The sequence below is a fragment of the Capricornis sumatraensis genome, chromosome 18, assembly GCF_032405125.1.
Source record: "Capricornis sumatraensis isolate serow.1 chromosome 18, serow.2, whole genome shotgun sequence".
Classification (NCBI taxonomy): Eukaryota; Metazoa; Chordata; class Mammalia; order Artiodactyla; family Bovidae; genus Capricornis; species Capricornis sumatraensis.
In genome coordinates this window covers 42,582,459-42,603,621 of record NC_091086.1, presented here as the reverse complement: position 1 = coordinate 42,603,621, position 21,163 = coordinate 42,582,459, and the positions used below count along the sequence as shown (strand labels likewise).

The following is a 21,163-nucleotide window of genomic DNA, read 5'->3' as shown; positions in this document are numbered from 1 at the left end:
CCCAAGGTTGGGAGTAAGTAATTAGTGTGGGTTAGAACAGCGTCGCCAAGAGGGAAATTTTCCAGAGAAACAGGGGAAAGAAGTAATTTCTCTAACTGATGCATATTTAAGGGCTCAGTAAAAAGCCATGGAACGGTTTTTTTGAACAAAATTTGCATTCATAAGCAACTACTACTAGATACAAGACAACAATTTGGCTTGGAATACAGAAGACTTGATACAACAGCTTCCTGGCTCAATGTGACTAAAAAATCCACACTGTCAGCCTGTGCTGAGGCAGGAAGGCCTCCAACTGGGGAATCCTCAAGGAACCATGATTTGTTCTGAGTTGCAGTAACTGTCTGAAAGCTGATGGCCAGACCACTGTTAGTTCTGTACATTACTACCTCCTGAGAGACACACAGAAAAGGTAGGAATATAGCTTCTGAATTATAAAAGATAAATAGATATTGCCTATTATTCTGAGAGCCACGAAACACCTAACCTAAATCGGCAGCTTGTCTTGCCACGGGTGTCCATATGTCTTTCCCTGTCCTGTTTTCGCCTCCGCAGCGCTGCCTGCAGACCTCTCCGCTCTAGCATGCACTGCTATCTGGGCTCTGGCTGCTGCTGTGTGTCTAGAAACATACTGTGTGTCCCTATTCCTTCCTCCTAATGCGCCCACAACTGAGTGGAACAAAGAAACAGTTATGTAACAAGCAGTCAGACACTGCCCAGTGCCCTCAAACAAGAACTGAAAAGGTACTGAGGACCCAAACTGGACCAATTTTTCTTCCTTCAGGAGTGGGTGATCATAGAAAGGTGACCCCATACTAGGGTGGGACAGCAAGTAGGGGGGATCAGGGAATGACTCAGAAGAGGAGCTAACCGGGCGAGGAGGCAGGAATGGCCACTGAGAGCTTGTGACTCAAAAAGTTGTCAAGGAAGAATGGACAGTCACTGTTCAGTTCAGTCGCTCAGTCATGTCCGACTCTCTTCGACCCCATGGACTGCAGCACACCAGGATTCCAGGTCCATCACCAACTCTGAGTTTACTCAAATTCCTGTCCATTGAGTCAGTGTGTGATGCCATCCAACCATCCCATCTTCTGTCATCCCCCTCTCCTCCCGCCTTCAATCATTCCCAGCATCAGGGCCTTTTCAAATGAGTCAGTTCTTCACATCAGGTAGCCAAAGTATTGGAGTTTCAGCTTCAGTATCAGTCCTTCTAATGAATATTCAGGACTGATTTCCTTTAGGATGGACTGGTTGGATCTCCTTGCTGTCCAAGGGACTCTCAAGAGTCTTCTTCAACACCACAGTTCAAAAGCATCAATTCTTCGGTGCTCAGCTTTCTTTACAGTCCAACTCTCACATCCATATGTGATTACTGGAAAAACCATAGCCTTGACCAGACGGACCTTTGTTGGCAAAGTAATGTCTTTGTTTTTTAATATGCTGTCTAGGTTGGTCATAGTTTTTCTTCCAAGGAGCAAGCACCTTTAATTTCATGGCTGCAGTCACCATCTGCAGTGATTGTGGAGCCCCCAAAAATAAAGTCTGCCACTGTTTCCACTGTTTCTCCATCTGCCATGAAGTGATGGAACCAGATGCCATGATCTTAGTTTTCTGAATGTTGTTTTAAGCCAGCATTTAAACTCTCCTCTTTCACTTTCGTCAAGAGGCTCTTTAGTTCTTTTTTGTTTTCTGTCATAAGGGTGGTGTTATCTGCATATCTGAAGTTATTGATATATCTCTCGGCAATCTTGATTCCAGCTTGTGCTTCATCCAGCCCAGCGTTTCTCATGATGTACTCTGCATATAAGTTAAATAAGGAGAGTGACAATATACAGCCTTGATGCATTCCTTTTCCAATCTGGAACCAGTCTGTTATTCCATGTCTAGTTCTAACTGTTGCTTCTTGACCTGCATACAGATTTCTCAGGAGGCAGGTTAGGTGGTCTGGTATTCCTATCTCTTGAAGAATTCTCCAGTTTGTTGTGATCCACACAGTGAAAGGCTTTGGCCTAGTCAATAAAGCAGAAGTAGATATTTTTCTGGAACTCTCTTGCTTTTTCGATGATTCAGGGCATGTTGGCAATTTGATCTCTGGTCCCTCTGCCTTTTCTACATCCAGCTTGAACATCTGGAAATTCACAGTTCACATACTGTTGAAGCCTGGCTTGGAGAAGTTTGAGCATTACTTTGCTAGTGTGTGAGATGACTGTAACTGTGTGGTAGTTTGAGCATTCTTTCTCATTGCCTTTCTCTGGGATTGGAATGAAAACTGACAGTCATTGTAACTCATCAAATTTAAAGGGGCAACTGAAGAATTTTAAAATCACATAAAAATTCTTTTCTAAAGCTTATACTGAAGATGAAATTTAGACTTTAAGAAGAATTTATCAGTAAAGGATTCCTATTAATAAAGAATTGTCTTATCAATGAAGCTGTCATTTAAAACAAGTATTTCTTCCTTCCTGTTTAAAAATAGCCTAGCTGATGTGTCAACTGTCATGGTCTTGGGAAGATGTGTAAAAGCAGTTCTGAATAAACTGTTAAAATATTTCTTCCTAAGAGTAGTATCTACCACCATAACTCTACAACATTATGTGTTAAAGTAATTGGGTTTTGTAATTATTTTATCTATCAGTATAGACGCTTCCAGTCAATACTGAAGGCTACTGCCTTTCCATGAATATTTGACAGTAATCTGCCTGTTCCTCCTTACTCATTAGCAGCAGCAGAGGGTATGAGAAGAAAGCTGACATTATGAGAGCAAGCAACACCATCGAAATGTTTCACCTTGGTTTCCTGTCCTTATATACTACTTTTACCTTAAGTACTCACCATTGGGAATTTCCATACTAGCTATTTTAGAAGGTGGTGATGAGCCGGCAGAATTTTTTGCCACCACACTGATTATGTAGTCATTTTTATCAAGTTGTAATTCTGCCTTGTGTTGAGTATCAGGAATCTCAGAAAGGGATTTTGTTTCCTCATCTGACGAATATGATACATTATAAGAAACTATTTTTCCATTAGCTTCATTAATGGGTAAAGGCTATTAAAAAAAGAAAAATAAATTCTGTTATAAAAACTGGCAAAGGTGATGTGACAAGGCAAGGCCACTGAGTCTAAACTGGATACTTCACTAATCCTAACAAAGTAATGTTAGGAAACATGAGTCATTAACAGTGCACAGCACAGACTTTAAACCCACTGAGATCTGGATAAATCAGGGAAGCGGTGCTGAACAAAAACTACCCTTGCTGTAAGCAGTAGAGTACATAAAAATATAAAAATTAAGTAACAAAACAATATTTAGCTTCATATTTTTCAGAAGGAAACCAAGAGATGAGAAGCAGTGCTCTACTTAAATAAAATATTAAAAAGTATGGCATCATGTTTTTAAAACAGTTATTGTTTTTTCATTTTAAAGTAGTACTTGCTCATTACAGAAAATGTGGAAAATATTAAAAAGTTGGAAGAAAAATCTCCCATATTCCCATTTCTTAAATATTCTTACATTCTGGTATTTCCTTCAAGCTGTTTTTCTAGATGGAGACTTTTATTAAAATTGTTTCAATCATACTATACAATCGTCTATTTTTTTTTCACTTTTCTACAATACACTCTCTTTTTGGATAATACAATTATATATATTTCTAACAGGTTTATATTTCATATAGCATTTTTATTAGTTTACCTGAATATTTCTTTAAAAAGTAGATTTTAAGTTGTTGCCATTTTTTTTCCACAATAAAATGAACCTTTTGGTGCCACACTTTTTTCCCCAGTTAGGATTAATTCCTTAATGTGGCATCCCAAATCTGGGATGGAAAGGAAATAAACATTCAAATGTCTTTATTTATATATCTAAACTGCTTTTCAAAACAATCTCTCCAATTTATACAGCAGTGCATAGGACCCTCTGATCCAGCCACTAATACTCTGCTGAAGACACAGAGGTCCCCGACAGCTCTCTGACGGCCTGGTCCAGTGAACATGCTACCATCCCAAGAACTGGATTTCATTTGATACAGCCCATTCCTTCACATATCACCCCCATTCCCTTGGTTTCTGCACACTATTTTCTCTGGTCTTCTTGCCCTTCTAACCTTCCCAATCTCCTCTGCTGGTTCTTCAGATGCTGCCACCACCCACCATGCCACACCGGGCCTCTTTCTATGCTGTGTGCTCTGAGTGATCAATTTACATGCTACTCAAAGCTATGTCTTTAGCTCAGACCTCTCCGGAGCTCCAGAGCCTTACACCAAACTACTGCCTACTGAACAATACTCAATCATCCTAGTGGTCATGATGTGTATAATCAACATGTCCAAAACAACTTAACTTTCCACCCAAATATGGCAGAACCATAAACTAGTCACTGAAGTTAGAATCTGAATTGCTTCAATATTGTTAATCCTTGGTTAAACATTCATCTAGTCTGAAAAATATCCTAAACTCTCTACATTGAAGTCATCTGTACGATCATTCCTATATGACTGCACCATCTGACAGACAACTGAGAGTAGCTAAGGGATTTTTCCAGTTAAGAATAAGAGGGGATGCAGAGTCACATACAGACGACCTCCAAGTGATGGAATGTGTACATAACATGCTCGCAGACTTCAAAAATCCATTTTAATCAAAGCCATACTGATGTCAAGTTTTTGTAAAAGTTTACTTTAAATAACAAAATGCACTACTTAAAAGAATCTGGTTATAACTGTTCCTATGAAATCTGATGTAGAAAACAACTGTTTGTGATTTTGATTTTCATAAATCAGCAGTGAAAACATTTGCTCCAATAAGGTTTATGCTCTAGTAAAACATAATGCAATTCATATTTTAGCTAAAATTTTAGAACGCCTTTGTAAAACTTTATAATTCTTATATTGTAACACAATTTATTTAGGGAAAAACAAATTATGCTGACTGATAAGATATAAAAAGTTGGTTTCCTATTCACTGAAGAGAAAATACAACATTAACACTTACAATTCTAACTTGTGGTTTCCGGCTGCATTTCTGACTAAAGTGAGGTAGATGGAATTCATGAAATCCTCGGTCCTTTATAAGTCTCGTAAAATCAAACTGAAGAATGCCTAGACCTGAGACAGAGGTCCTCACTACAAAGACTGTGGGACGTCTGCAGTGATGAGGAATCTGGGAGTTTTAGAAGCCAGGCTACATTCTCAGCAATACTGTCAACTAAGCCAGTCTGGGAAGTCCTGGCTCCCTAATAACCCAAGAACCACATGTAATTTAAGTAGTTTAGCATACTAAAGTTACTTAAATATTCAAGGAAAAATAAGACATTTACCTTCCAATATATTATTAGATTTTTTCCATCAGAACTCCACTCCCTCCAAATATCTGGTCCCTTTGAAGGAACTAGAAAAGAGATTTAAAAGTTAATATTTGAAGATGCATACTATGTCAGTTGATAAGATCAGTAATTGGGATGGCAGGGTTTAAAATTGAAATTCTCAATAAAAATGTGAAGCAGTTACTGCTTCTAAGTCATTTTCCACTTAGAAAATGGAGCAATGGAAAAGCCGAGCTCTGAACATCTGCAAAGCGCAAGGTCCCTTACAATGGGTTAACATCACCCTCACATCCCTCAGACGGATTGGGGCTGCCTCTCCATCTCACACCCTCCAACCCCTTCTTCTTCAAGCTGGCTCTGGCTACAGGTCGGCTTCCTGACTGTTCCTAAAACATGAGGAGGACACGCACTCCAGTCCTTCTGCACTTTCTGTGTTCTCTCTTCCTCTGACTACAACTTTCCTCCTCCGGATTAACTAGTAGCTTCCTTCCCTGCCTCCTTTGTATCTCAGGTCAAGTGTCACCTTATTAGTGAAGTCTTCCCCAGCTACCTTACTTAAAGTTGCACCCCCTCTCCCCAACCACTTGGCCTTCATTTCCTAGCCCTCTCTCTAGTTTTTATTTTTTTCCATGGCACTCATTGCCACCCAAAATACACTATTATATATGTAGTTTAAAAACTCATTTCTAGTACTCTAACCTCTACACCCCATGGGCAAGAGAGTGCTGTTTTATTCATTGCTATATTCCTGTAACTAGATGATTCCTGACACATGGTGGATGCTTATAGGTATTTCTTAAGTGAATTAAATGCCTTTACTCAATGAGGTGTAAATAAAGTGTTTCCTCTTGGCAATAACAGCTCATCAACTAAGGCAAAAGCTCCTGTGGTAACTAGTTTCCAAAAGGACCAATGATGCTGGTCATGGCCCCTGACATTGAGGGTGGTGGTCCCTCCTCCACTGTATCAGGGTTGGCCTGTGTGGCCAGTAGGGTACAGTAGACGTGATGTATGTTCCTTCTGAGACTAGGACATGAAGACATTGTAGAAGCTGCCTTGTTTTCTCTTTGACCACTAAATCTGGGTGCTGCTGGCTGCCATGTGAGGACACTCCAGCAGCCCTATGGAGAGGCCTGCACAGTGAGGAATACAGACCTCGTGCCAACAGCCATGTGAGTGAACCATGCTGCAAGCCAACCCTCTAGACCCACTCAAGCCCACAGCCCCCACTCAAGCCCGCAGCCCCCACTCACATCCTGACGGTAGCCTCCTAAGAAACTCTAAGTCGGAGCCACTCAGCTAAGCTGCTCCTATACTTCTGATCCAAAGACACTGTGAGATAACAAATGCTTGCAGTTTTAAGCCACTGAGCTCTGGGGTAATTTGTCACAGCAACAAATAACTAGTACACTCTCTCTCGGGACTCAAGCATGATCCAAATAACTCTTGGATGCGTTGTAAAGATCCTCTCATCTCTTTCGTCTTCATGTGAAGAGACAAAATCTGGGTTAATACCTATTAGTTTTTGTCTTACTGTTTCTCTGCTTATTGCTTCCCCCATGGTTCAAACAATAAAGAACCTGCCTGTCATGCCAGGGACCTGGGTTCAACCTCTGGGTCAGGAAGATCCCCTGGAGAAGGGAATGACAACCCACTCTGGTATTCTTGCCTGGGAATATGGATAGAGGAGCCTGGCCAGCTATAGTTCATGGGGTCGCAAAGACTTGGACACGACTGAGTGACTAACACACATTACATTTTTCGGAAGAAGTTTGATATTCCCTGTATTATATAGTGCAAATAAATCTTTTGCTATCTTTTATTGAATAATTTCTGAAAACTACACCTATTTCTAAATTTTTGCTGTTTGTTTGAAAGTTGATATCTGGATTAATCAAGAATAGAATCTCATTCTGTCTTTAGAAATTATCATACTCAGAAAACCAGTTACCTGATTTTAAAGATATTTTGATCTGGGTGTACCACAGAAACTATAAAGTTCAAGAACTTGTAGTCCCAACCATCCTTAGGCCTAAGTCACAATATTTTACCAAATTAGCTTTATTAATAATTGCTTTCAAGAAAGAAACACTATAAATAGATTATTATAATTAAAATACCAGGAATAGGAAGAAAAAGTATGAGAAAAACCACCCCATAATCTTACTAAATTTCAAGTTTGGTTTCCTGTGTATCATCCTGTGTATAATATAGTTATAATCATATTGTGGATAAGGCAGCTTAGCTGTTTCACGTAACATAAGCCAAGCATTTTTTCATATTATCACGAAACTAAAACCCATCATTTAAAATCTTTCTATGGTATTTTACTAGTAGGTATTAAATAATTACACAATTTATCTAAACATTCTCCTACTTTTAGTCACTCTGGTGACATTTTTGTTAAAAAAAAAAAAGGTATAAAATTTCAGGATCCATAGTAACAATTTGCCATAAATCATTCAGTTAACTTACTGGCTTCTGTGGTTAAACACTGTTTTTCATTGCTCCATTTGCTCCATTTCCAAAAAGGGTCAGTAGAACAACGAATCCGAAAAGTATATATGGTATATGGATTTAACTTCTCCACAGTAGTAAGATAATTTGAACTTTCTACCCCCCTCATTGTGACATTCCGCTATTAGAAAACAAACATATATATTACATATGTAATATCATGTGTATATGAATAAATATACATATACATTTATTTTTCAGAAGAAACCCTCCCAAATTTGCAACATAAATTGACTGAATGTCCTAAGACTTTACCTCTATAAAACCAAAGACAGGTCATCTACTATATTTTAATTCTTATATAAAATTCAAAATCAGTGAAATTATGTTCTGCAATAGCAAAAAAATTAAAGTATATTTTTAATCCACATGTTGAATCTAAGTAATAATGGTCAATTAAATTATGCAGAGACGATGATATTCTGTCTATGGTTAATGGTGATGCAATATGCCTTAACATAATTTAGTAATCCAAGATGACCTTGAGTATTAAATACATTATTCAGATATTTGGAAGCTTATTGGAGGCAAGCATCATTTATGCATTATTTTTTACATGGCACTTAGAACCCCTAGTGCAGTGCTAAACATGTAGAATATCCAACAAATATTTAAACCAAATAAAATTAAGATGAAGCAATCTGAAACAAATTTGAGGATTTGCATGTCTCCGGAAAGTCTCTGAGTTCCCAATTACTTATTGCAAAGGAACTTTCTGTATTACACTTTGTAGTTTGACCGATTTTTTAGAAATTATCAGTACATTTCCAAATAACTATTTAAGTAGAATGTCATTTATTTTAGATCTACCCCAAATTACAAGATGGTGCAGCATAAAAGTCAACTTAAGCATTTAAAATGTATTAAAAAGTCATGTTTTGACTTATAATGACCAATTATAACTTGCTCCTATTGCTGCACTTAGCAGTTTTAAATATCACATCATCTCTCTGCTGCTGATTAGTCCATTAACTAACACAAAGGCTACAGCAAAAACTACTCATTCATTCACAAATTTATTGAGCGCCCGTTACATGCCAAGGACTATACTAGATCTAGACACATTCTGAGTAGCAGAAGTCATACTTATATTCTATAACACCTACTACCACAATTGTTTTTAAGTGCTAAATGTTTAGACCATCTAAAGTATGTACACACACACACACACACACACACACACAATGGCTCTTAGGAAACCTCTATAATAAGTAATCTGAGAGCTTATACATGTGAATTTACTTAATTCTTTCTGAAAACTACGTTTTTTATCCAAAATAATGTCAAAAGAAGTTTAGAGGAGAATCTTACTCACCAATTCATGCTCTGAGTTAGTTTTATTAATTTCAATTTGACATAACAGTTTAATTTTTGTAAAGTTGCCCGGTAAATGCCAGGAAAGTGTCACAGCTGTTGAATTAATATCCTTCACTTTGAGTGAAGTAGGAATACGGGGATGAACTGTAAATATAATTTTCAAAAATTACTTTAAAAGTTCTTTTCTAATATGACAAATGAGAGCCAAAGAAAACAAAAAACAGGAGATGTGTTATTAGTGCTGATCAACAATGTTCCACCCAGTGTTTGTGGAAGACAAACCTCACATTTATGGCCTGACACCAGGCCAGCATTACTTAAGAACCATTCATGCTCAAGGTTGCTCAGTTAGCCCTAAAAATACTAAAAGGTAGTCTCTACCTTTAAGGAACCCCTCCTTTACTTGAGGAATAACAAACAGAAAGAAAGAAAATCAACAAGAGTATATACAGTAAGTCCTAATGTGTGGTATAGATATTAACAGATACTGGAATTTGGCTGTAAGTAAGTGTAGATGTACAGTGAAGATGGGACTTAAGATGAGCCTTAGAGGACAAACCAAAGGAAACTGGCAAAACTATTGCAGAAAAGCATTTCAGGCTGGAGTCCTGGCAAGAACAAAGGCACATTGAAGCAAACTACACACTATATTGGATATACTGCATAAACCAATTTGAGTGACAGGAAAGAATCATGGGAAAGACAGGGTTGAAATGGCAAAGGGCAGATAAATACATACAAGACTGCCACTCAAATATAAAATGTAGCCTTTCTGATCTTAGGGAAAAAAAATCAAGAAATAACGAAGTAAGGCAACAGGACCATCTACTAATCACTTGTACGCTGTCTTCTAATGCAAATGGTTTAAGCCCTTAGCCCCCGACTATCTCTAAGAGAAGGCTTCTGGGCTACTGCTCCGTATATTGCAGAGCTGGTCTCAGTTGATACATGTGGAAAGACCACAGGAATGAACGCCAAAAAGAATGACCTCTTTTATTTCTATTTTGATCTCTACATTAATAGGGTTGGTAAAAATTCAGAAATCATCAGTAGTAAAACGGAACAAACTACTGATACATAAAACTACGTGGATGGATATCAAAGACATCATTCTTAGTAAAAATGCCAACTTCCTGTGGCGCAGTGGTAAAGAATGTCTGCCAAGGCAGGAGATGCAAAAGACACAGTTCGATCCCTGGGTGAGGAAGATCCCCAGGAAGAGAAAACGGCAACCCACTCCAGTATTCTTGCTTGGAGAATCCCATGGACAGAGGAGCCTGGCAGGCTAGATAGAGTTCACAGGGTTGCAAAGAGGCAGAAACAAGCACAAAGGAACACACGAATGCCAAAGGTCACACAGTGTATGGCTCCATTTACACACATTCCCCATATGACAAAACAACAGACATGAGGAACTGATTAGCTGTTTTCCAGGGACAGAGATTCATGTGTGTGTGTGTGTGTTGGTGGGGTTGCTAAAGTGACAGCAAGAGGCAGTTCCTTTGGGGTGACAGAACAGTTCTGTATCTTAACTGTATCTGGTGGGTTACATGAATCTATACATGGATCTGACTGCACAAAGCTACACACATACCACACACAATCAAATGCATAAAAACTGGTGAAAATGGAGCACGGTCAGTAGTCAGGTTCAGTACTGAACCAGGAGGGTCAATTGCCTAACTGAAGTAGGTCCATAAGATGATACTACTGAGAAAGCTGGAAGGAGGACTCTATTATTTTTGCAACCACCCTTGAGTCTACAATTATTTGAAAATAAAAAGTTTTTAAAATATTGGGCAAAGATATTTTCAGAAATCAAAATTATTAGATAAAGCCACTTACAATTTCTATGAAACTAATTCAAATTTTTATTTGAATTCAATAACATAGTGAAATTTGAAATTTAAATTTTAAAGATTTTTAAACAAAATTTTAAAAATGAATACTAAGTAACTATAAAGGAAATAATCAGTAATTAAAAAAAAATCCCTAGAAGCACTTTTCATTAACCTCAAGACATTCTACCACTTCTAAAGTTATTTTTAAGACACTGGTTTATGCAGCAACTTACCTTTTTCAGTTATGTTAACTAAAAGTATTGATTCTGTCTGACCCAGAAGATTTTGAGCATTCAATGTAAAATTGTATACTTCTTGATTTGAAAGTATTTGAAAGAATAACTGGTAGTTTTCATTTGTGGACACTTCATCTCTGTTAAATCTAACATATTTTCCTGAAAAACTTAAAAAGAGAATATTAAGGAATATTAATTTCAAAATGGTAAGAGATATATTACAGAAAAAAATGGATGAGTAAATTTCAAGTAGTTTTTTCAAAAAGGCTTATATTTCCAAGTGTAGATATATTACCTACTCAGGGAAGAAAATACATACAATGCAAAAAACAGAAGAAAATAATCAGCCATATTCCCACTACCCAGAGAGTCTCTGTTCATATTTGAGGGTTCTTCTTTCTAGGCTTTTTAAAAAAAGATGACAAGATATTGAGTCTGCGATGTGCTTAAGTTAGAGTTTATAATATACCCAATTTTCTACAGCATATTTTGTTTTATATCTTTTATATAAATGAAATAGAACATCTCCTTATGTCATTTAACATCCTTCCAGTGTGCTCCTTACTGTCTGACAACCTCTCCCAAAGACCTTCACCTTTCAAATAAAGTGTAACTTGTACTGCGTGGGCCCTCCAAGGATGTCGGTCTTCCTGGATTCCAAGTGCAAATGATTTCTTTTAAATCATATGTCTCACAGTTCAGTTTTTGAGGAATGTCTGGTGGATCTAATTTAAAAATGAGAGGAAAAAAAAAAGCAGTTACTTTCATTACATATACCTTCCCTAAAAAATGTTGCATTTTATAAATGTTAATTACATTTTGGACAATTTTCTTAAAAAATAAAATAATTTGCTTATTACATTTTGAATGATGCAACAATTACCATTTTTTGTATAGCATGTTGTGTTAGAGTTCATATTACATTAGGAATGATGGATTTAAATATACCTAAGAGTGACTATTAGCTCATTTGGAAACTTCCTCCTAGCAACCTTAAGAGATCAACTATCATGTTTTTCCCTTAATCCCATTTCAGAGTCCATCAAATCTCTCAAAGGAACCTGTGTGCAACTAGTTCAATCAGAAAAATCTACAGGTTAAAAGTATTATCATCTATCATCTTTATATTGTAACTTGAAAAGAAGTACCAAATCATATTATAAGTCAATATAAGTCATGTTACAAGTTCCAGAGTTCTTATATAAGGACTGTTCTTACAAGGACTTACAAGGACTGATATTTACAAAGTAATTCTTGGTAAAATTCTGCATCTCCCTATATTCAAAGTGACTACTGCTCTTTTGTTTTTTAATGAAACGATTCTGTTTTTGTAGGGGCAAGACAAGAAAAAGAAAAACAGTTGTCCTTGTTTTGACAGACCTTAGTGTGATAAACTAAAATTCTACAGTGTGACAATGATTACAGAAAGTGATATTTCTATCTTACCTAACCAAGCATACACAGAAACTGATATTTCCTACTGTCATTTTTTTTAAGAATTAAAAAATATTTATTTATTTTTAGCTGCACTGGGTCTTTGTTGCTGTGTGGGCTTCCTCCACCTGTGGCTGTCTTCATTTGCGGTGCACAGGCTTCTCATGGCAATGGCCTCTCCCACTGGGGAGCAGAGGCTCTAGGCCCATGGTCTTCAGTAGGCACAGCACATGGGCTCAGAGGCTGTAGCGCAGGGGGCCTAGCTGCTCCTTGGCACGTGGAATCTTCCCAGACCAGGGATCAAACCTGCATCCCCTGAACTGGCAGACTGATTCTTAGCCTCATATCTTAGCCACCAGAGAGGTCCCTTACTGTCATATGTATCTAAACCATCTTCCAAGGAGGTTACGGTTTTGTAAACAATTATCTACTTGTTGAAAAACTCTAAAAGATACATTTTTAAAAACCTGTATTTTAAAAATAGTTCTCAGTTTATCAAACAAGATTTAGAAAATTTCACATACTTTCCCCAGAGATAAGCATTGCATCCTTCAAAGTATTTGGGATAACATTGAGAAATAATGAGTATTTATATGAAAGTTTAACAACTGGTAAATAAAACTAACATTGACTTATATATTTTGAAAACCATTTTAAACTTAAGGCCAAACTTTTAGTCATTTTATTTAGCTCAAATACCCAAAATTTTGAGGATATTTAAAATGCTGATTATTTTAGGATTTGGCAGATTTTTTTAAGTTGAAATACTTAAAATCCAAAATAACAGCAGCAAACTAGACAGAAGTGGAAGGAAAAATTGAAGGAGAAAAAAATATGAAAGGGCAGTATTTAAAATGTAATGCTTTTCAAAAAAACCAACTGAAGCTAGGTAAAAGCTTGGTATAAATCAACTGTCTTTCTATATAGCAACATATAGAAAATGCAATTTGAAAAATCAATTTTTAATAGCACCAGAAAACATCAAACACCCAGAAATAAATTTACAAAAAGGCATTTAAGACCTCATCTCACTAAAATAAATGAGACAAAATCTAAATAAATGAAAGGCTATACCATGTTCATAGATTGGAAGACTCAATATTGTAACAATAAAAATCTTCCTAAATTGACAGATTTAATGTAATATCAATCAAAATCCTGGCAGGTTTGAATCTGTATGTGTGTGTAAGGGAAAATGAACAAGCTGACTCTAAAATTATTTTCAGCTTTTTCAGTAAATAATGGGTTAACAGGATACCCATAAGGGATAGAAAAGTGACTCTTGATCCCTAACTCACACCATAGCCCTTGTTACAGGTTTCTAAAGACTCTCTCTGAAGTGAAGGTTACTGCTGGTCCTCAATTAACAAATATTGATCAATATTTCAACCTCCAAATATTAAAAATGAAAGCTAAATTATGAATTAAGTATGTTTTCCCTACCACTGTAATAAAAATTAGAAAATTGTCAGAAATAATAGTGAATCTTATCATCTTTTAAGTTTTAATTTTTATCTCATTCTTTTACATGAATATTTCACTGTTTGGTATCACTTATCAAGTAGTTTCCCTTCATTGGTTCTTAACTTTAGACTTCATGATCATTTATGAGGGATGTTGCAAATCATTTCCTAAAATTCCATTTAGGAAAGAAAATTTAATTTTTTAAATTTGTAAAATTTAAATGTATCCTCACTCTCACTTGAATTCCAAAATGTTTACTGGGAAGGCAAGAAGCAATTAAGGTTAGAGCCATCAGTCTGAGAAGGGCACCTAATGCTGGTCATTCCCTTGGAAATCTATGAGCAACTGAATGTAATTCATCATAAGTTTCTATGGAAGTGTAAAAAATGGCTGAAAGCAGCTGATGTAGAGCACCACTGAGAATCATTAAAAAAAAAAAAAAAAGGCATAAGAAAAGTCATTCTGTGCCACCCGGGAAGCCCAAGTGATCAAAAGAAATTCACAAAATCTATTCACTACATTTTACACACTTTACTCATGAGATCCTCAGACCACTCAGAACTTTTAAGTTCAGAATGTGAGGTGGAAGAGAAGCACTGCTGGAGGCACCATCAGTGCTCCGAACATTACAGCTACCATTAGGGAGGGGAGAGAAAAACTACACACAATATTATCTGTGGACGGGTAACACAAGCCATCTAGGCAGGGCAGCCCACCGACAACTTTTGGAAGCATCATGGGACAGAGGTATAAGCATGTTAAAAGACATCCCTGCATTCCAGAGAGTCCACGGTACACAGAGCACCGTGATGGGGAACTCTTCCTCTCATGTCCTCCAGCCACCCTCCTCTCATCAGAGAAGTGCAGGTTATGCTTTTGAAAGATTTTGAGCAAAATCCTTACAATTTCTTTAATTTAGGTACTTTAAATAAAAAGGCACACTTTAATCAGGTGAGAAATTAATTTATATGAAAAAATTCCTAAACAATGGAAGATTAATTATTACATACTAACTGCCCCTGACTCAACAAAGCTGTCAGCTAAGAATTTTATTTTTAAACTAAGAATTTAAACTAAAAATTAGCAGTTGAATGTCTCAAATCTAATTATAAAATCTGCAAATTATTTATATATATATTCTTATAGGGCTTCCCTTGTAGTTCAGTCAGTAAAGAATCTGCCTACAATGCAGGAGATCCAGGTTCGATCCCCGAGTCAGGAAGATCCACTGGAGAATGAAATGGCAACCCATTCTAGTATTCTTGCCTGGAGAACCCCATGGACAGAGGAGCCTGGCAGGCTATAGTCCACGGGGTCACAAGAATCGGACATGACTTAGCGATTAAACCACCACCACATATATTCTTATATGGGGCTTCTCTGGTGGCTCAGATGGTAAAGAATCCTCCTGCAATGTGGGAGACCTGGGTTCAATCCCTGGGTTGGGAAGATCCCCTGGAGAAGGGAATGGCTACCCACTCCAGTATTCCTGCCTGTAGAATTCTATGGACAGAGAGGCCTAGCAGGCTATAGTCCATGGGGTTGCAAAGGGTTGGATGCAACTGAGTAACTTTCACTTTCACAAATTATACAGATACGATTATGTAAAAAACAAGCTTAGAACTCACCTGAACTTGCTTGAAAACAAGCAAAAATGCTGGTACCTTCTTAGGTTATTTATCAAAGAATTTAAAAAAAAAGAAAATCATCCCCCAGAAAAAAACATTAAGGCTTTCCAAGAAGACCCAAAAAAACATTAATAGGAACTCTTAAAAAAAAAAGTAATATACTTACATCCCGCAAAAACAACTGTTCCAAATATGTTATCTTCTACTGAGAAAACCACATTTGTTCCACTACTTGCAGAAGCAGAAATGTTGCGAATCTTGATTGCAACATTTTCCCCATCAAGATGGATAAGGGGACAATGTGTACTGCCAATCTGTGCTGATAACACTTTTTCTTGAGTCACACAACATACTGTTAGATCTGAGCCTGCAAGTATCACTTTGTCTTGAGGAAAAACCTTAGTCTGAGAATCAGGAGGCACTAGAAAGAGCAAAAGGAATTATAAATACTTTAGAAGTCTTTTACATAAATTAGCCCAGTGTACATAAACCACAGTTAGGTACTTTGAAATAATGGTGACTCAAAGAAAAAGTCCCTCCAGGTTTCAAAGGAGCAAGACATACACAAGAAATAAAAATGTGTGTGGTTTTATTTATGATGGGGTGATAGGGGGGAGTGGAAGGGATTGCGGATCAATGTATATGGTTACAGGTTAATATGAATATCTAAGAAGTCCAAAGGTTGATATTAAGCAGGTTTATATCTACCATGTGAAAAATCCACACCAAAAAAACCTGTATGTTAAAGAATTCCACTTCTTTGAAATTACTCTATGTGTTTAGATCAGATGTCTTACTTTCCATTAACCTACATATATGGTTAAGTATTCCATATCCGAAAAAGCACTTAAAAAAAAAAGCCCAACTCTCTATATGTTAATGGAAGCCACCCCTTTGTTTTTATTTTCCTAAGTAGCCAATTTAAGAAAAGTATCTCTAGTCTCCTTTCTACCTACTCATTCTTTAATCTCCTGCAATCTGGCTTGTACTCTGATACTTATTAAAATGGTTCCATGGCCCAACTGCTCAATCAAATGGCCACTTCTTAGTAATCTTTCCTTCAACTTCCAGAGCATCTGGTATGTTGCCTAAAGTCTTCCTTTTCAAAATTCCCTTCTCTCTTGGGGTGTAGACTACTGACTTTTGCTACTCTTAACACTCTGGCTGCTATTTGCTTTGCTGGCCTCTTTCTTCCATCATCCCTCCTCATACCAGCTTCTAAGGGATCTGTCCTTGGTCTTCATGCCCCTTTCCTTGAGTTATGTTAGCCTCCAAGATTTAAAAAATTTCATATCACATATATTAATGATTCTCAAATACACAGTTGACCCTTGAACAATACAGGTTTGAACTGCCTAGGTTCACTTTTACATGGATTTTTTTCAATAGTAAATAGGACAGGATTTGTGGTTGGTTGAATCTTTGGGTGTGAAACCACAGATATGGGGGTTCCTCGGGTGCAGAGGCCAACTATAAATTATATATGGACTTTCCACTACACAGAGGGTCAGAGCCCCTTACCTCCAGTTGTTCAGAGATCAACTAGATAATTCCAGTTCCAACTAATCACCTGGATGCTGAACTCGTATTCCCAACTGACAATTAAGAAGTTGCTCCCAGACACTTCACAGCTACCTCAAACTTAATACTCAACACATTAAAATTAAATTTTTCTTTCCTACCCAGTTTGCTCATATTGTTCTGTCTCATTGGACAGAATCACCAGATTCCCAGATGCCCAAACCAATAACCTTTGTTGGCTCTGTTTCTCCCCCACCAAATACACAGTCACTGATTCTATCTTTTCAGCGTTTTCACACCTCTCCTCCTTTTTATTTCTAAACCCAGCTGTCCTCCTTCATACTTGTCTTTTGCTGAACTACAAGATTCTTATTAGTCTGCCTGCTCCTAGTCCCTCCTTCCTCTGGCCATTTCTCCATATAGTCACTAGAGTGAATAATCCATAATGATCCCCAGCCTTTTTAAGGGCTTCATTTTACTGTCAACAGTATTCCAGGCCCTTTCTCACACTGCCAACATTATACCTGCATATGAGTTGTGGTCAATGTACAGACGATTTGGGGGTAAACCTGCAGATTCCTGCAATGTTCTCTGCAATAACTCTGCAGCTCACAGGGGTCTGCTCTATCAGCAAGAAATTGAGAGCTAATTTTTAAAAATACAGACTTGATATCATTACATAAAAATCTTAAATGTTCTTTAATGCTGATTCAAACTGATTTTTAAACCTAGACATTTATCCAATCCCTTAGAATGTTCATTTAAAAAAACAGATTTCTGAAGCCTCAGAGTTTCTGAATCAAAATGTTCTGGGATGGAAGACATGGAAGATCCCTAGGTGACCCTTCTGCATCCAAATGGGGTTCTGAGAACTAAAAGCTTGAACTCAGCCCTACCCTTAAGCAAGACCAAACTAATTCATCTGAAACAAAATTTTTTAAATAGGCACTTACAAGAGATGTTCTTCAGTAGGCTCCAGTCACTCCACTCTTTGTGACCAGAGAACTGAGGATCGTCAATGTAGCATCTAATCCCCACATAGTGAATGGCACACTCCAGGGGCATGTCTGAAGTCCAGTTCCAATGATGAAATGTATCTTTGCCATTCAGAGTTGTACTGTAGGTCACCTACAAAGTAAACACAAACACAAAACTCTATTTTCAAGTAGTATGTTCTGCTTTCCTTTAGGGTTAAAAAACAGACTGTATACAATTACCAGCAAAGTAAGTAAAACTGTTTTCTATAACATATTAAGGAGAGTTGGAGTAACAATAACTATGATTCACTTATGTTTACTTCTTCAACTTTAGGGCCTACTTCTTTTTACACTGATGTTCATATTATAAAACACTCAATACACTTCATGAGAAAACACACCATTGCCTAAAATGGTCTCCATTTGTCATAGAAAAAATTTTTTAATAGATTTTTATCTCCAAGAGTTAAACTCAGAAAGAGAAGAGCATTTCTACAAAATAAACTATTACTTTAGATTAGACATATTTTTTTATAAAAGCACCATACATTTCAAACTTTACTTTTAAATATGCAATTTATAATAATATAAAAATGTTAATTTCAGTTGTGGAAAATGGGGAAGATTTTAATCAAATATGTGAAGATATACTAAAAGTGACCTTGGGACTTGAGGTTAAAAATAACAGATTAAATGAATGTATTTCCTTCTCTTTATTTCATGAAATTCCTCTAACAACAGTAAAAGATTAAAAAAAAAAAAGGTACAGATGCATATGGGCAAAAAATTGAAAAAACGACACCAGTAAAATTTTGGACACTGGAAAACAGATGGGCAAAGGTAACTGACTCAGAAGACTTGAGAAGAGCAAATCTTAAGCCGCCAGTGAGAAAGTCAGAAACAACATAATTTCGATCATAAAAAGGTCACAGGGCTCAGGAACTGGTTGTACTAGGTTATCCTGGAAATGCACAGTGCAGGTAAGGTGCCAAACTGGTAGCCTGACTAAAAGTTACTTGAAGATATATTAGGCACTCAAATCCCCATCCACATTTTGTTCTACCAAAGGACTATTCTTCACCGTGGCTGAAGAATGGAGATTAACCCTTTTTGTAAAAGTGAAATAGAATTCCTCTGAATTTAATAGCCCTAGGAAGAGCTAACAATGGGGAATACCATACTAAAAACAGGGAGACTGCTAACTATGCATTCTAAAGGCTGGGGCACTCCTCCCTTTCTACCCTACTCAGCACCCAGGATACTGACAGCCAAGTACATATTCACTAGGTTAGGAGTCTAAACAAACTCTTCTAAGGAGTATATGAACAGGTCAAGATAAAAACCTAAAATAATATTAAGATTTTTACAGCTTGATAGTCCATCCTAAACAAGTATAATGAAGCACTAGTCAACAAGTCCCACCCAGGCAAAAAGTCCAGTTAGACTTGCTTTATTTTTTAAGACTCTCACTTAAATAAGAGCAGCAATCAGAATGACCAGAAAGTGAGAAAAAGTTACAATATGAAAGTCAAAACTCAAAATAAAGAAAAAAGCAGCTTGAAAAAACAGACTGCATAGAAAGAAAAATAAAAAATTGAAATCTGATAGCCTCAAAGAAGAGTTACTACATCTATGAAAGAACATGACAGAAAAATTTTTTTAAATGACTAAGAATAAAAATGGGATCTCTTGTATATTAAAAAGTACATTAATAAAAACTTCAAAACCACAAGATAAAGTTTAGGAAAAACTGCTCAGAAAATAAAATATTGATGCTAAGGATGCTAAGAAGTCTTAAAATACTAATGTAAGAATACTAAGAGAATTAGAGAAAAGGTTAGAAAGGTCCATCTCTAAAAAACAGAAATTCTAAGGAAAAAAAGAGAAAACAGAGGAAATCAAAGACTTAAAATATGAAAATGTCCCAAGCTGACAGGCATGTGTTTTCAGACTGAAAGGGGCCTAATGAATGTCCACTGCAACAGATGAAGATAAATCCATAATAAGAAACAAATAGTAGAACACCAGGCTTCCCTGGTGGCTGAGAGGATAAAGTGTCTGCCTGCAAAGCAGGAGACCCGGGCTCGATCCCTGGGTTGGGAAGATCCCCTGGAGAAGGAAATGGCAACCCACTCCAGTATTCTTGCCTGGAGAATCCCATGGACAGAGGAGCCTGGCGGGATACAGTCCACAGGGTTGCAAACAGTTGGACATGACTGAGCGACTTCACACACACAGAGTAGAACAATGGCTTCAAAATCTTGAAAAAATTTCCCAACCTAGAATTCTATACCCAGCTAAACTAGCAATCATGAGTGAATGTAGAATAAAGACATTGTCAGAAATGTCGAGTCTCAATGTTTTTACCAAGTAGCACTTTACATTCCTACCAGAAGGGTATGAAAATTTCGACTGTTCTGGATCTTTTCAACATCTGGAATTGGCAGTCTTTTAATTTTGTTGATAACTAATTTAAATTTTTTTAATAAAATATATTGGCAAGCTACCTGCAGTTAGCAGGGTATCAACAATAAATAGCAAATAAATTTAAGCTTCTACCAAAATGAGAAAGTAAGATGAAGACAAGGAATTCAGGAAAAAGAGAGTCCACCATAAGAAAAATAAAAAAGGAATCGTCTGGATGAGGATGAACCACAGCTTTCTAACAAATGTGTTGAAACACGTAGAGGTTTGTCCTGAATGGGTTACAGGCATGCTCAGGTATTAATCTCTTCAAACCAAGGGTTGGCTACTATAGGTGGAGGCTTCTGGAGCTTCTGAGAAAACTCTGGCCATGAGAATACTTAGCTATTTATCACACTCTGTGCTTTTCAAATATTGGCAGCATCCATGTGAACTCTTATACGACAAAGGCTGGGAAGTAAGTCAGAAGGCCCTCAGAGAGATTTAT

General features: G+C 36.9%; 1 protein-coding gene across 1 annotated transcript in view; it reads right to left on the bottom strand.

The window, feature by feature from the left end:
• The window catches only part of LIFR (LIF receptor subunit alpha), a 69,822-nt gene that overhangs the window by 13,081 nt on the left and 35,578 nt on the right, over positions 1 to 21,163 (bottom strand). The window contains exons 6-13 of the mRNA XM_068990485.1: positions 18,229 to 18,403; positions 15,921 to 16,175; positions 11,824 to 11,953; positions 11,226 to 11,395; positions 9,150 to 9,295; positions 7,793 to 7,955; positions 5,312 to 5,382; positions 2,830 to 3,043 (exon numbers count right to left, since the gene is read on the bottom strand). Coding sequence (XP_068846586.1) covers positions 2,830 to 3,043; positions 5,312 to 5,382; positions 7,793 to 7,955; positions 9,150 to 9,295; positions 11,226 to 11,395; positions 11,824 to 11,953; positions 15,921 to 16,175; positions 18,229 to 18,403 — 1,324 coding nt within the window. The remainder of the gene's footprint in view (positions 1 to 2,829; positions 3,044 to 5,311; positions 5,383 to 7,792; positions 7,956 to 9,149; positions 9,296 to 11,225; positions 11,396 to 11,823; positions 11,954 to 15,920; positions 16,176 to 18,228; positions 18,404 to 21,163) is intronic.